At 41.1% G+C, this 14,621-nt stretch overlaps 1 protein-coding gene across 11 annotated transcripts in view; it reads right to left on the reverse strand.

Moving 5' to 3' along the window:
* The window catches only part of prom1a (prominin 1a), a 122,799-nt gene that overhangs the window by 77,105 nt on the left and 31,073 nt on the right, over positions 1 to 14,621 (reverse strand). For 8 of the 11 annotated variants that reach the window (XM_046323204.1, XM_046323199.1, XM_046323196.1 and 5 more), the window contains exons 2-3: positions 8,837 to 8,895; positions 8,138 to 8,164 (exon numbers count right to left, since the gene is read on the reverse strand). In XM_046323204.1, the coding sequence (XP_046179160.1) occupies positions 8,138 to 8,164; positions 8,837 to 8,895 (86 nt within the window). The remainder of the gene's footprint in view (positions 1 to 8,137; positions 8,165 to 8,836; positions 8,896 to 14,621) is intronic. The other 3 variants (XM_046323200.1, XM_046323195.1, XM_046323205.1) reach the window with 1 other exon arrangement.

The raw sequence follows: 14,621 nt of genomic DNA on the forward strand, positions 1-14,621 counted from the left end.
CAGTTGGCATTGACAACACTTTACATGAATGCTAAGAGGAACGTTTAAAAAATATATATGTTATTAAACACAGTACATAGTACTCTATAGCCATGTTTGACAGTTTTTGCAATTTGGCCACAAAGCTGGACAACAGCGACGGCTGTGGAGATGTTATCCTCAGAATCAATGCCAAATGTGTGACGTGTCAAGCCAGTGGACACAGCACAGTGATGCCATTTGACATCATTTCTGCGTCAGTGTGATTTTTATTCTATTACATTCTATGCAGCAAACATGATAGCAGGAATAATGCCATACACAATGTCAAATCAATAGAAACATAAATTGAATTACACTTAGCATCAAAACAGCTTTAAATAAGGGCAGATCATCACAAAGGACACGCATTAAATCAAAAATAAAAAGGAGACAGAAATCTTTAGTTCAATAGGTACAATTTGCCTAAGGAATTTGGGACAAATTCTAGTGAAGGGGGAAGTAAGAATTAGTGCTACTAATGATACTTCAGAAGTAGAAATGCTTCTTCAGTTAGCTAGGGGTGGGGTAGCTAGGTGAGATGGGGTAGGGGTAATGACCATATGTGACCTGATTCATGAAACTAGGCGTATGTCGCAAGTCACGATTTCACAGGAGAGCCGTTTGAACATAAAACATATTTTTTTTTTTATCAAAATGCGTTTTTTGGGGCAGAAATGCCTTCTAGAACATGTGAACTTTCATGTGCCTTAATAACAAACTTGTATGCCATCTGTAAATATGAATAGAATGGTTAAATTACGAGCCTTGTTGGTTGAGTCAAGAGAAAAAGGGTTGGCCTTCCTACTAGCCATGATTGGCTGAGATAATGAGTGGGCTGGAGTTCGAATTGGTTTGCCATATTGAAGGCTTCTGTCTATTTGTGCTCATCAGTCTGTTTTGGTAATCCTGTCAAACGCGGCTTCTTTAAAATTGTTTTGTGTAGTGGAGCTGCATAAGTGTTGCTCTCCGCTTTCTGGAGGATCAAGTTTTGAAATCAGTGGAATTGGAGTATACTCCAATTCCACAATTTTAAAGAAGCCGCTAAAGAGACGGAGAAAACACCTGTCTCCGGATTACGTCTTCAAACTAAGGGCAACTGTGGTATGGCATTCCTGACATGGAGACGCGTCCATCATGCATGATGATATATACAGCTATTATTTTCAGATATTTCACGTGTCTAATTTTGACAGAAAGTGGTTTCATTTCAATCTAAAGTGTATTGTTAGCTAGCTAGCTAACATTAGCTGGCTGGCTCCCTAGCTGACGTTACTATTTGTTTCCCAAGGTCGTTTGCTTTTCTAGTTATAGCCTAATGTTAGCTAGCTAACATTGGACCTGGTTGGTTAGCTCCCAGCACTGTGGTATTGTTGGCACTTTGTTCATTGTTGTTTAACTAGCTAACGTTAGCTGGCTGGCTCATAGCTAACGTTACGTGATGTGTGGGATCTTAAACGTTGTTTACCTAGCTAGGTTCATTGTTTACCTAGCCAGCTAGCTATATGTCTTAAGCTAAAGTGTACTGTCAGCTGACTGGCTACCTAGCGGACATTATTATTCCTTTCCCAGAGGTGTTTGCTTTTCTAGTTAGAGCCTAATGTTAGGCATTGTTGACACTTTGTTCATTGTTGTTTAACTAGCTAACGTTAGCTGGCTGGTTCGTTAGCTAAAGTTACATGACGTGTGTACAACACCCGTTGAATATGGCCGGTGTCAGTAAACGTCTGCAAAAAATCGTAATGAAATTGTTGCCAGCAGAGCTGGTTAGGCTGTTTTCATGTTATCCATAGGTAAACAAATCATTGGCCAGAGCATCAAGTGTGCACTCCGAGAGCGAATCGAGATGGGTCGGGCTAAAGCTTAAGAGGGTGTGAACGATGCTGAATGGGTGTAGACAAAGAGGAGTTCTTCACTAGATACCAAAACATTCAAAGGCGATTTTCTCAAAAATGAGTTTACAATTTGATCAACTGTCATAGCAGAATTATTTTCCCATTGTTCCTCAAATGCAGTGTATGATATACAATGTTGTAGCCCTTAGTCTCTACTTTTATCCAACGTAAAAAACACCATTTCACGTTTTGCTACATGAGACCGAATCCTGGTGCGGAGTCACACATAGGCTTGAGCACATGGGGCCGAACTTGAGAGCACTCAAATGATCCTGTTGGTTATCGTGAACACTGTCTCCCATCTCTCCTTGTTATGTAAGGCTGCCGTCCCACTGATCTCCTCCTATGTCAACTGAAGTAAGTGAGGGCTTTGAAAATTGGAAAAATCTGGGATCTGTAATTCCTGCACCTTATGTAACTTGTCACAATGATGTTCAATGGGCTGCTTTGTTATGAGAGGATCAAAGGGGTCGCTATCAAAACGTCTGAATGACTTGGGCTCTTCTCGTGGCTTTCCCTACTGATTCTCTCTAATCTTCATATTTTTAAAGGGCAACTGCACTTCCTGATTTGGTTTATTACGAAATGCTAGCGGCCAACATTGAAATCAAACTGAAATCAAAGTTGGTCTTGGGGTGTGGTTTGATGTGGGTGTCTCTTGTGTGTGTTTGCGGGTGGGAAGTGTTAGCCAGATTATTCTGCCAATTAGCTTCAACTAGGCGACTGTGGCAAAGTTGGTTTGACATTGGATAGCCTATCTACGGGGCTTGTTAGGGACGATCAATAAATGACACAATGTAAATTAGACAATATTTTCCTGTAAGCACAACTTTTAGTTTTCTCATTAAACGCTTTCAATATTTGTTCCAATGGCAAATTTTGACACTAATAAGCATCTAAATTGGAACATAGTGGCTGTTCAGTAACATCCTAAACATGACATTAGAGCTCTGGCTGTTCACTTCTCAGTGCTGTCAGGGTTTTGACTGAGAGACAATTCAGAACCTGAGCACTGCGCGCGACAAGAAGTCCCCCCCATCCCTCCCGATAATTTGTGCAATTTAAGCAAATGTTTTGTTGTCTGAGTGAGGGAAATGCTGTAAATGAAGATGACTCAATGGACTGTACTTTGAAAGATGAGAAGCTGAGGATTATAATAAATACCGCTTTGATGTCATAAAAGTATGCCAAACACTTCATATTACCAAATCATAAAACTCATGTCATATACAGTGTCAACGTTTATGATCACTATGTTTGATGTACAGTTACAAGATGACATGTTGTCATACCCTGGGTTGTTCTGAACAGAATGAGCCTGTTTGTTTATTGTGAGGAAAGTTTGCCGTGGCACACACACCTGAATGCACTCATGACTCCATTCTATGCCCACCAAAATGACCATCTGCTTCTCTGAATTGCCTTGTAAAAGCCTAACACTGTAATATCATATTTTATAACTTAGCTAGTCATGTTGGCAATAGAACAAGCTTTCAAATCATGCCCATCTCAACCAGATTTGGATTTATAACGGACAGTTTTTGGATTGCGAAAACAACAACAGTAATTGTGTGACGGCGGGGATGCATAGTTGTGTTCCAAAGTAAACAACGATAGGTGTGTTTGCTCTAGTTCATCAACGGCACAGCTAGGAGAGCTCAAAAAAAGTACCTTATAGTTGGACACTTCTTTTGAGTCATAAAAGTGCATCAAAATTGCTTACGAACTGTGCAAGCTTTGGAGAGGTGTGTGGCCACTTGGAGACACCAGTTAGTCCTCTCACTCAAACCCTTGTAATTGTTTTGTCTTATCTTGCATCTACCCCACATTTTACATGAATAATCTTATGTTACAGAATGTAAAATATATTTTTAAATGTTGTTGCCAACAAATGCGGTGAAAAGTACAGTAAATGTCAAATGCACGTAAAATAAACAGTGTAATGTTTGGATTCAGTCTTGTGTCAGGTGAACTGTTGTGTACAGTCATGGCCAAAGGGTTTGAGAATGACACAAATATTAATTTCCACAAAGTTTGCTTCTTCAGTGTCTTTAGATATTTCTTTCAGATGTTACTATGGAGTACTGAAGTATACGAGCATTTTATACGTGTCAAAGGCTTTTATTGACAATTACATGAAGTTGATGCAAAGAGTCAATATTTGCAGCGTTGACCCTTCTTTTTCAAGACCTCTGCAATCCGCCCTGGCATGCTGTCAATTAACTTCTGGGCCACATCCTGACTGATGGCAGCCCATTCTTGCATAATCAATGCTTGGAGTTTGTGGGTTTTTGTTTGTCCACCTGCCTCTTGAGGATTGACCACATGTTCTCAATGGGATTAAGGTCTGGGGAGTTTCCTGGACATGGACCCACAATATCGATGTTTTGTTACCCAAGCCACTTAGTTATCACTTTTGCCTTATGGCAAGGTGGTCCATCATGCTGGAAAAGGCATTGTTCATCACCAAACTGTTCCTGGATGGTTGGGAGAAGTTGCTCTCGGAGGATGTGTTGGTACCAATCTTTATTCATGTCTGTGTTCTTAGGCAAAATTGTGAGTGAGCCCACTCCCTTGGCTGAGAAGCAGCCCCACACATGAATGGTGTCAGGATGCTTTACTGTTGGCATGACACAGGACTGATGGTAGCGCTCACCTTGTCTTCTCCGGACAAGCTTTTTTCCGGATGCCCCAAACAATCGGAAAGACTTTACCCCAGTCCTCAGCAGTCCAATCCCTGTACCTTTTGCAGAATATCAGTCTGTCCCTGATGTTTTTCCTAGAGAGAAGTGGCTTCTTTGCTGCCCTTCTTGACACCAGGCCATCCTCCAAAAGTATTTGCCTCACTGTGCGTGCAGATGTACTCACACCTGCCTGCTGCCATTCCTGAGCAAGCTCTGTACTGGTGGTTCCCCGATCCTGCAGCTGAATCAAGTTTAGGAGATGGTCCTGGCGCTTGCTGGACTTTCTTGGGCACCCTGAAGCATTCTTCACAACACTTTAACTGCTCTCCTTGACGTTCTTGATGATCCGATAAATGGTTGATTTAGGTGCAATCTTATCCTTGCCTGTGAAGCCCTTTTTGTGCAAAGCAATGATGACGGCACGTGTTTCCTTGCAGATAACCCAATGGATGGCAGAGGAAGAACAATGATTCCAAGCACCACCCTCCTTTTGAAGCTTCCAGTCTGTTATTCGAACTCAATCAGCATGACAGAGTGACCTCCAGCCTTGTCCTCGTCAACACTCACACCTGTGTTAACGAGAGAATTACTGACATGATGTCAGCTGGTCCTTTTGTGACAGAGCTGAAATGCAGTGGAAATGTTTTTTGGGGGATTCAGTTCATTTGCATGGCAAAGAGGGACTTTGCAATTAATTGCAATTCATCTGATCACTCTTCATAACATTCTGGAGTATATGCAAATTGCCATCATACAAACTGAGGCAGCAGATTTTGTGAAAATTAATATTTGTGTCATTCTCAAATCTTTTGGCCGTGACTGTACTCACCTTCGGTCTAATAATTTTCCCATTATCTCCAAACTGTTCCATTTCAATTGCTACCATGTTTATGCATACTTTTTTGGATATTTCTTCTGCAAATTCGCCACGTGATTTACACCTGGTTTGAAAATGGAGTTACGAGAAAAAAAGTAAGCAGTTGCACTTGTTTCATGCGTCAGTAACCTCCATTAGCCACTAAATGCGGTTATAATGAACAGATTGGTTTCTGTTTTCTCCCTACAAATGTGTGTCTATTCTTTGAACGGTTTAAGCAACAAAAAAATATTACGCCCCCGTCACTGAATGATCATCTCAGCAACACGTATGTGTCTTCTGTTTCTCTCGAGCCTCACAGGACTCATTAGCACAGAGTGGACAAGACCAGGCACGAAATCAGACTGGTGGGAAAAGAATACCGTCAATTATGATGTTTTTTTTATCTACACAGAATATAATAACAAATTATTGCCTGATGATCTTTTGAAATTCCCAATACCTTTCTGATGCATTTCAGTCACTTCAAACCAGACTTCCTTCAGATTGAAATTCTGTCAAAAGTACTGTCAGACTGATTTGTAATAGACTGTCAATAGCCCCAATTTTAAAAAAGTAAACATCCGGCTTTGGTTACATCCTTCTTTTTTTTTACATGATGGATCGCAATTTTGAAAAAAAATCTAAATGGGTCGCTGATCCGAAACAGTTGGGGTGCCCCTGGGTGAACATATTGTCCCATGTACATTGTGTAATTTACCGATGGACTCTTAACTAGCCCCATAGGGATATCCAAAGTCAACCCAAATTGACCACGAGCATTACGATTGGGTCGCGTGTAGCTGCACCCTGAATTGATAATGACTTGTGTGCTGCCCGATGTGGGCATGTGGTCAGGGTTAAAACAAACCCAACCTTCATTTACACTGTGATACAGTAACGGCCACAAGTTTCACAAAATTCCAAAATGATCCTAATTGCACTTTGTCGTCAATTTTGACAGTAGAATAAATGTTTTTCTGACTCATATCGAATGCCACATGGGCTCAAATCTAGTTGGAACCTCTTTCCTTTCCTCTCCTGCTAATTTCGACATCTTTGGGGACCGTTTCTAAATCTCCAGCTGCTCAGTTAATCCAACTTTCAAAGCCACTATTTGGCTGAGTAAGGCTCATTGGGTGTCAGTCAGGTAGTACCTGGAGGCTATGGATAAAGAAAAACCCTGTCTTACCTAAAGCCCCCTTCGCCCTGGCTTATTTTTCTCCACATTATTAGACGTGGTAAATCTCAGAGCTGGAGGGAATATGTGACTTTCACTATAATGAATGTAGCAGCCATGTCTGACCAGCCCTGACGGTTTGGCCTCATTATTTGCCCGGTTTCGTTTGTCTTTGTTGAGGGTTCTGCACGTCCACTACAGTCTCGTTTAGATGGATCTTTCTGTCAAATGCCCACAAATACCCACAGCTGTTTGAACTGGGTGGCAACTGGCAAGGGCACTTTGTGTAACTCAACGCTATGTGATCTGATTAATTCTCAAGGTTAAGATCCCAGGTGGGCCGTCCGCTACTCGCTTGCTACTGGCATTTATTCAATTAGGGATGAAAACACAGACACACAGCCATTCTCTCAGTGCATAACGAGGAGAGAAATGTTCTCACCAGAATAACTGTCCGATTTCCAGAGAGTGTATCACAGGATGGTAAAGGTAGCAGTAAACTGTCATCTCTGTCCAATCCTCACCAACAACCCTTTACATGGTTAAAACGGCGCTCTAAAGACTGCCCTTGACATAATGGTAAGAGATATGATGATAAGCATCTTAGGAATTAACTGGAGTTCTGGCCACGTCAGCACATGTAGGGCTCAAGTGAGGCTCGGCATGGCAATGGTTTGACTGGCTGTCTGGGAGAGAAGAGGGGACACCTGAAACCCCACCTCTTTAAGGAATACCTAGGATGGTTTGATGCACTATTGTAAAGTGGTTGTTCCACTGGATGTCATAAGGTGAATGCACCAATTTGTAAGTCGCTCTGGATAAGAGCGTCTGCTAAATGACTTAAATGTAAATGTAAATGAGGGGAAAACACACTGCAGAGGATTCAGGAAACTACACGGTTGCCATCGAAATCCCTGGTCCGAAACAAATCTGACCCTTTAGGAAATTGCTCATACACAGTTATTGTGCCTGTTATTGTACGACTAGCATGATCATTATTAATGAAGGCACTTAATATGGTATAGTACAAACCCATATGAACCCATTGGGTATACAGTGACTGTCATATAACTTTGACTGGATTTCCAATGATGAACATAACCACAAGTAGTTTCCAAGACTCCCAGCCCAGCTGGCAAAATATGTCATGGGAAGTGCCAAGTAATGACATCATTTTCTAATTGAAATCCTTTTTTTGTTTGTTTTGTTTTTTGGGTTGAAGAGATGCCAAATAACCACAGCACAATCAGTGAAAGAGGTATTTTTCCCAGTATGCTAAAAAGATGGGTAAAAAAAATGTCATTTTGCCACGCGTGTACAACCTGACGTTATCATTGCGAAGTCTGACATCATTGCAAGCAGTTTTGCCCGCTGTGGCAGTTCAACAGATGTGATGGCAGGGAGAGCTAAAGGGATGCTAGATGGGTGAGGGGTAGGGTGGGGAAGGACATGGACCAGACAGGTGAACGAAGTTAAAGGAAGCTAGGTGGTGTGCAGACTTTACCTGGAGCGTCAGAACAATGTTCTCTGGCTGAGGGTTGCCAAGTCAGATGAAGAAGGCATGCAGAAGACAAAGCCAACGCAGAGTCAAAGAAAGGGCAAAGCCATACAAACCAAATAATGAAGCAGAAAATCAAACTTAAAATTGACATGCATATCCAGACATTTGCACACAGAGAGCATCTACAGGCTCTAATATATTATTGTACACTCCATCTTTGAAGTCGTTTCAACGTTTTGGCATGCCATTGACTGGGGGGGGGGGGGGGGGGCTTCAAAACAGTTTAATCCTGATTAATAAATAAATCATTGAAGTTCTGTCTGGAAACTTTCTAACACTTTTCTTCTGAAGATTCGGGAGAAACCTAGATCTTCAAAGAAAACGAGTTGTTAATTAAAGCTATTTATTAGACAAAAACACAACTAATTTCTCCCTCTGTTTGTTTTCATACACAGTGCCAGAGGCAATTACTGTTTTTCCAGTGTACTAACACAAAGGACGGCCATACCTTGGCTTCCACAAGCAATTAACACATTGCTTTAGAACAGAAAGGGTGGTGCCAATTTCGCAACATCTGAAATATGCGTCGTTTCAGTATCATAAGAAAAACTGTGACACTAATAAGAATGTGAAATCATAAAAACGTGTGAACAACCACAGGCAACCATCAAACATAGAGTGTGTGCACAAACACACACTTACCTTCTGATACTCCGACTGAATGGCTCCAAATTTATCCTTGGCGACTTTGATGACGAGATCTGAAACAACATGGAGGAAACAGACACAGTGTGAAGCCCCCTTGTCACAGCTCAGCAAAGTCATAGTTGGTTACGCAACATCATGTTCCCCCCCCATAAGTACAGTACAGAAACGTTTACAACACAACCTCCCGAGGACCACCTTTACCCTCTAAATTGTACAGTAGTAAATCATATACCATATCCATAGGGATTCAGTCAAAGAGATACAAAATAATAGTCTTTATTTAATTATGTGTGTTCAGCAAAGCTATCCACTGATCTGGAAAACAGAAGGCTATTGCATCTTCACTAGCGGTGGATGAAACCTTATAGTAACTGCAGAACTGTAGACATCCACTTTTACTATGGACATGTTGAAGTAAAAATGTATTGTGCAGGTCAAATCTAAACACATAACAAAGCTATAAAGATATTTATATATTTTTAAATATACGAAAGCTGTTCAGATTACGAGGCAAAAAAATCCAAAAGAACCCTTCAGTTCAATGTGAGGACAACATAGCCACTGATGTTATTTTGTTAGGAGTCAAACTGACATGAGGCCGAAAGCAAAGTCATGAAGTGAAAGGGTCAAGCACCACGCTTTCATGAAGTGAAAGGGTCAAGCACCACGCTTTCATGAAGTGAAAGGGTCAAGCACCACGCTTTCATGAAGTGAAAGGGTCAAGCACCACGCTTTCATGAAGTGAAAGGGTCAAGCACCACGCTTTCATGAAGTGAAAGGGTCAAGCACCACGCTTTCGTGAAGTGAAAGGGTCAAGCACCACGCTTTCGTGACGTGAAAGGGTCAAGCACCACACTTTCGTGACGTGAAAGGGTCAAGCACCACACTTTCATGAAGTGAAAGGGTCAAGCACCACACTTTCATGAAGTGAAAGGGTCAAGCACCACACTTTCGTGACGTGAAAGGGTCAAGCACCACACTTTCATGAAGTGAAAGGGTCAAGCACCACACTTTCATGAAGTGAAAGGGTCAAGCACCACACTTTCGTGACGTGAAAGGGTCAAGCACCACACTTTCATGAAGTGAAAGGGTCAAGCACCACGCTTTCATGCAGTGAAAGGGTCAAGCACCACACTTTCGTGACGTGAAAGGGTCAAGCACCGTTTCCGCGGACGTCATATTACTGAGACACACTGCCAAAGACAAAAATACTGCGACAACATTCTCCAAGATTGCCTCTCCTCCAACCCACTCGATGCCCTCTCTATGTGGCATATTGGGGGCATGAGCTTGATAGAGCATGGAGTGGGGTACTCTTCCCACAGCTATTTGACCTGCAGCGGGGTTGTTCATTTCTCACAAATGATGACAGCGTAGAGCAATGCTTCTCAGAGGCTTAAAGTGCCCTGGAATGAGATGGAAAAAGAAAGACAAGGGGCTTTCCTTTGCTGCAATGCAGTTTTTTTATATCACAGGCAGAAATAGACAAAAAAAATGCTAATAAAGACACGCTAAGGAGGGAGGGAATCGTTGACAGGCACCTTTTTTTTTTTAGCAAAGATGGGCCATCTATTATTTAAAGGATGGGCTGTGTTTTAAGAGGAGGAGGTCGCTTCGGGCTTCTCTTTCACCCAATTATTCTTGCTTTTATGAAGATCTGAGTGGCAAACTAACACGGGTTCCATGGAAAACCTACTTCATTGTCTTTGTCTTGACATTAAATTGTGTTGAAATTAGGACATGTTCGCATCTGATTGGCGCGTACATCCCTGTCCTTACCAGAAAATAGTTATTAGTAAAAATTATTTTGACACATTGCTCACGTTTCCCCCATTGCTTTCCCCCCCAGAGTTGAAAAGTGAATCTAAGACCTCTGGTTTCACTTTTCTGACGGTTCAATTTGACATTGAATCGACCACTGTCAATATCCCCTCACATTCTGATAAAGGGGGAAATCCATTAACCAGGTAAGTGGGTTTGCTGACCAAACCGGCCGCGTTGTGTGTGCGAGTGTTGCAAAATACATTTACAGATGTTTTTCCATTTTAGAGCTTGACGCGATGCAAGTCTCGCCTCTCCCATCTACTGATTGTTTTTTTTAACGAACATATACCCTTGAAAGATGAACGAGGTCCACAATTCACACCAGTTCAGTCCACTCCGGTTCACTCCACTCCAGTTGTACCTTAAAGTTGGTTGCCAACCGCCATATCAAATCCACAGAAGAAGAAAGATGAACGAGGAGAGATTAAGAAAACTAACAGAAAACTAACTAGGTTTCCCCTTTGTATCTGTAGATTAATTGTCAGAGTGGGGAACACACCATTTTGTATGACTCTAAATGGGTAAAAATTCTAAAAAGATGCAGCTAAAAAAAAGACCATATGCATTTCAGGTAAAATAACAACCCAATGTCTACCTCCCTGGACAAATTAGCTAGGAACAGTAAGGTAGCTAAATGTCCATGAATGTTATTACTATGTTTGGTTCACAGTTGACTTTGGTATTTTAACCTGCGTGTCATGAATGTGTCTGGTGGGATAGACAGAGCCAGTTTGGTCAGCCTGTTACAGATACCTTCTGTGTAATCACATTAGCTAGCTACCTACAGTACATATCAGGGTAGAGGGGCTGGCCTGCATAGCAAGCAGCAGCAGCTTAAAAGTAGTAATCATATGGGGGGGGGTGAATTTAAAATATATTAGGATACATGTGCAATGTAAAAAGAAAATTGGCCATATAAGGTATTTCAAAAACATGTTAAATACATTCCAACATATATTACGGAATGTATATAGAAATGTATGAAACATGTAACTCAAAATATATGTTAAATGCATTGGGAGAAGTATTTAATGTATTTCAAAATAATTTAATGAAATACATTAAAACAATATTTTCACCTGTACTTCACAATTTATTTAGAAAAGAAATGTTAAATCCATTTGGAAATGTTTTGTGAAATATATTACATTTGATTGTATTTTTAAGAAATGCAGTATATGTTTACATTAAAATGTATGGCTGATAAAATACATTTGGCAAATCACATTGTTCTGAAATTGTGACTGTCTTAACAATGGAGCTATTTAGTATCACATGCATTTATGTCAGTCTCATTAAGACTGTAGTACTGGCAGTGTACAAGCTCAAACTGTATTGACAGAGTACATAGCACATGAACTGGCATGACACTTTTGCCCATGGGTGGCAAAAAGAAGGCTAACCCAAGGCCAAAAACTCCAACAAGCCATGCCTCCAGATCCTCTAATAGGCTGCAATATACAGTGCATTAGGTTAGAATTCAGACATTATCCAATTTATTTTACGCTACAGCTTATTCTAAATGGATTAAATGCCCCCCCCCATCAAACTACACACAATACACCATAATGACAAAGCAAAAACAGTTTTTTAGAAATTTGTCCAAATTCATAAAAAACAACAACTGAAATATCACATTTCCATAAGTATTCAGACCCTTTACTCAGTACTTTGTTGAAGCACCTTTGGCAGCGGTTACAGCCTCGAGTCTTCTTGGGTATGACGCTACAAGCTTGGCACATGTGTATTTGGGGAGTTTCTCCCATTTTTCTCTGCAGATCCTGTCAAGCTCTGTCAAGTTGGATGGGGAGCTATGCTGCACACCTATTTCCAGGACTCTCCAGAGATGTTTGATCGGGTTCAAGTCCGGGCTCTGGTTGGGCCACTCAAGGACATTCAGAGACTAGTCCCGAAGCCACTCCTGCACTGTCTTGTCTGTGTGCTTAAGGTCATTATCCTGTTGGAAGATGAACCTGCGACCCAGTCTGAGGTCCTGAAAGCTCTGTAGCAAGTTTTCATCAAGGATCTCTCTGTACTTTACTCCGCTCATCTTTCCCTCCATCCTGACTAGTCTCCCAGTCCCTGCCGCTGAAAAACAACCCCACAGCATGATGCTGTGACCACCATGCTTCACCATAGGGATGGTGCCAGGTTTCCTCCAGACGTGACAGTTGAATTCAGGTCAAAGAGATCAATCTTGGTTTCATCAGATTACAGAATCTTGTTTCTCATGGTCTGAGTCTTTAGGTGCCTTTTGGCAAACTCCAAGCGGGCTGTAATGTGCCTTTTACTGAGGAGTGGCTTCAGTCTGGCCACTTTACCATAAAGGCCTGATTGGTGGAGTGCTGCAGAGGTGGTTGTCCTTCTGGAAGGTTCACACATCTCCACAGAGGAACTCTAGAGCTCTGTCTATGTGACCATCACCTACCTGACCAAGGCCCTTCTCCCCGGATAACTCAGTTTGGCGGGGCGGCCAGCTCTAGGAAGAGTCTTGGTGGTTCCAAACTCCTTCCATTTAAGAATGATGGATGCCACTGTGCTGTTGGGGACCTTCAATGCTGCAGAATTGTTTTGGTACCCTTCCCCAGATCTGTACCTCAACAGAATCCTGTCTCGGCGCTCTATGGACAATTCCTTCGACCTCATGGTTTGGTTTTAGCTCTAGAATGCACTGTCAACTGTGGGACCTTATATAGACAAGTGTGTGCATTTCCAAATCATGTCCAATCAATTGAATTGACCACAAGTGGACTCCAATCAAGTTGTAGAAACATGTCAAGGATGATCAATGGAAACAGGATCCACCTGAGCTCAATTTCGAGTCTCATAAACATTTTTAAAAACCCTGTTTTCGCTTTGTCTTTATGCGGTATTGCTGAGTATTTTAGAAGAAAAAAAATATTATAAGGATTTGACATAACAAAATGTGGAAGGGATCTGAATTCTTCCTGAAGGAACTGTATTTTGACAAAAATGTATTTTTATTGTACTTGACGCATACCAAAAGCAAAAAATGCACTTAAATGGATTTAAATCACTACAAAAATGACTACAAACATTATCGGTGATTTAATTAAGCTGAGGAGAGGCACTTATTGTTGTCTATACCATATAAAATATGTAACATGAGATTATTTTTCTCCATAACTTCAATTATATCACTGGCTTGGTGGACCAATTTCTTTTCTCCTGTAGCTAGGTTTTCATTCAATTGCCGACAGATTTTCATGTGAATATTAAAACATCTGCATAAAGCAATATGCACATTTTCCCACCAGGGATGTTTCCATCAAACTGAAATATTGCGAATAAAAGGCTGTGCATGATGATGTAGTGCACATAAAAAAAAACTTTGTGGTTAAATTACAATACAAAATACTAGTTAAATGGATTTCCATTGCATTTTCAACTGTAGTGACGGTTTTGTCACAAAAACTGTTGCCTTATATAGCAAATGTGCCCACTTTGGACTTGGCACGTGTGCTCTAGCCAACAGCTCGCAGAGAGAGTGTGGGTATTGGTAGACTACGTACAGTTGAAGTTGGAAGTTTACATACACTTAGGTTGGTGTCATTAAAACTTGTTTTTCAAACACCACAAATTTCTTGTTAACAAACTATTGTTTTTGTCAGGTCGGTTAGGGCATCTACTTTGTGCATGACACAAGTCATTTTTCCAACAATTGTTTACAGACAGATTATTTCACTTATCATTCACTGTATTTCCAGTTGGTCAGAAGTTTATATACACTAACATGACTGTGCCTTTAAACAGCTTGGAAAATTCCAGAAAATTATGTAATGTCTTTAGAAGCTTCTGAGAGGCTAATCATCACATCATTTGAGTCAATTGAAGGTGTACCTGTGGATGTATTTCAAGGCCTACCATCAAACTCAGTGCCTCTTTTCTTGACATCATAGGAAAATCAAAAGAAATCAGCCAAGGCCTGGTCCAT

Source organism: Oncorhynchus gorbuscha, linkage group LG23 (genome assembly GCF_021184085.1).
Source record: "Oncorhynchus gorbuscha isolate QuinsamMale2020 ecotype Even-year linkage group LG23, OgorEven_v1.0, whole genome shotgun sequence".
NCBI classification, from domain to species: domain Eukaryota; kingdom Metazoa; phylum Chordata; class Actinopteri; order Salmoniformes; family Salmonidae; genus Oncorhynchus; species Oncorhynchus gorbuscha.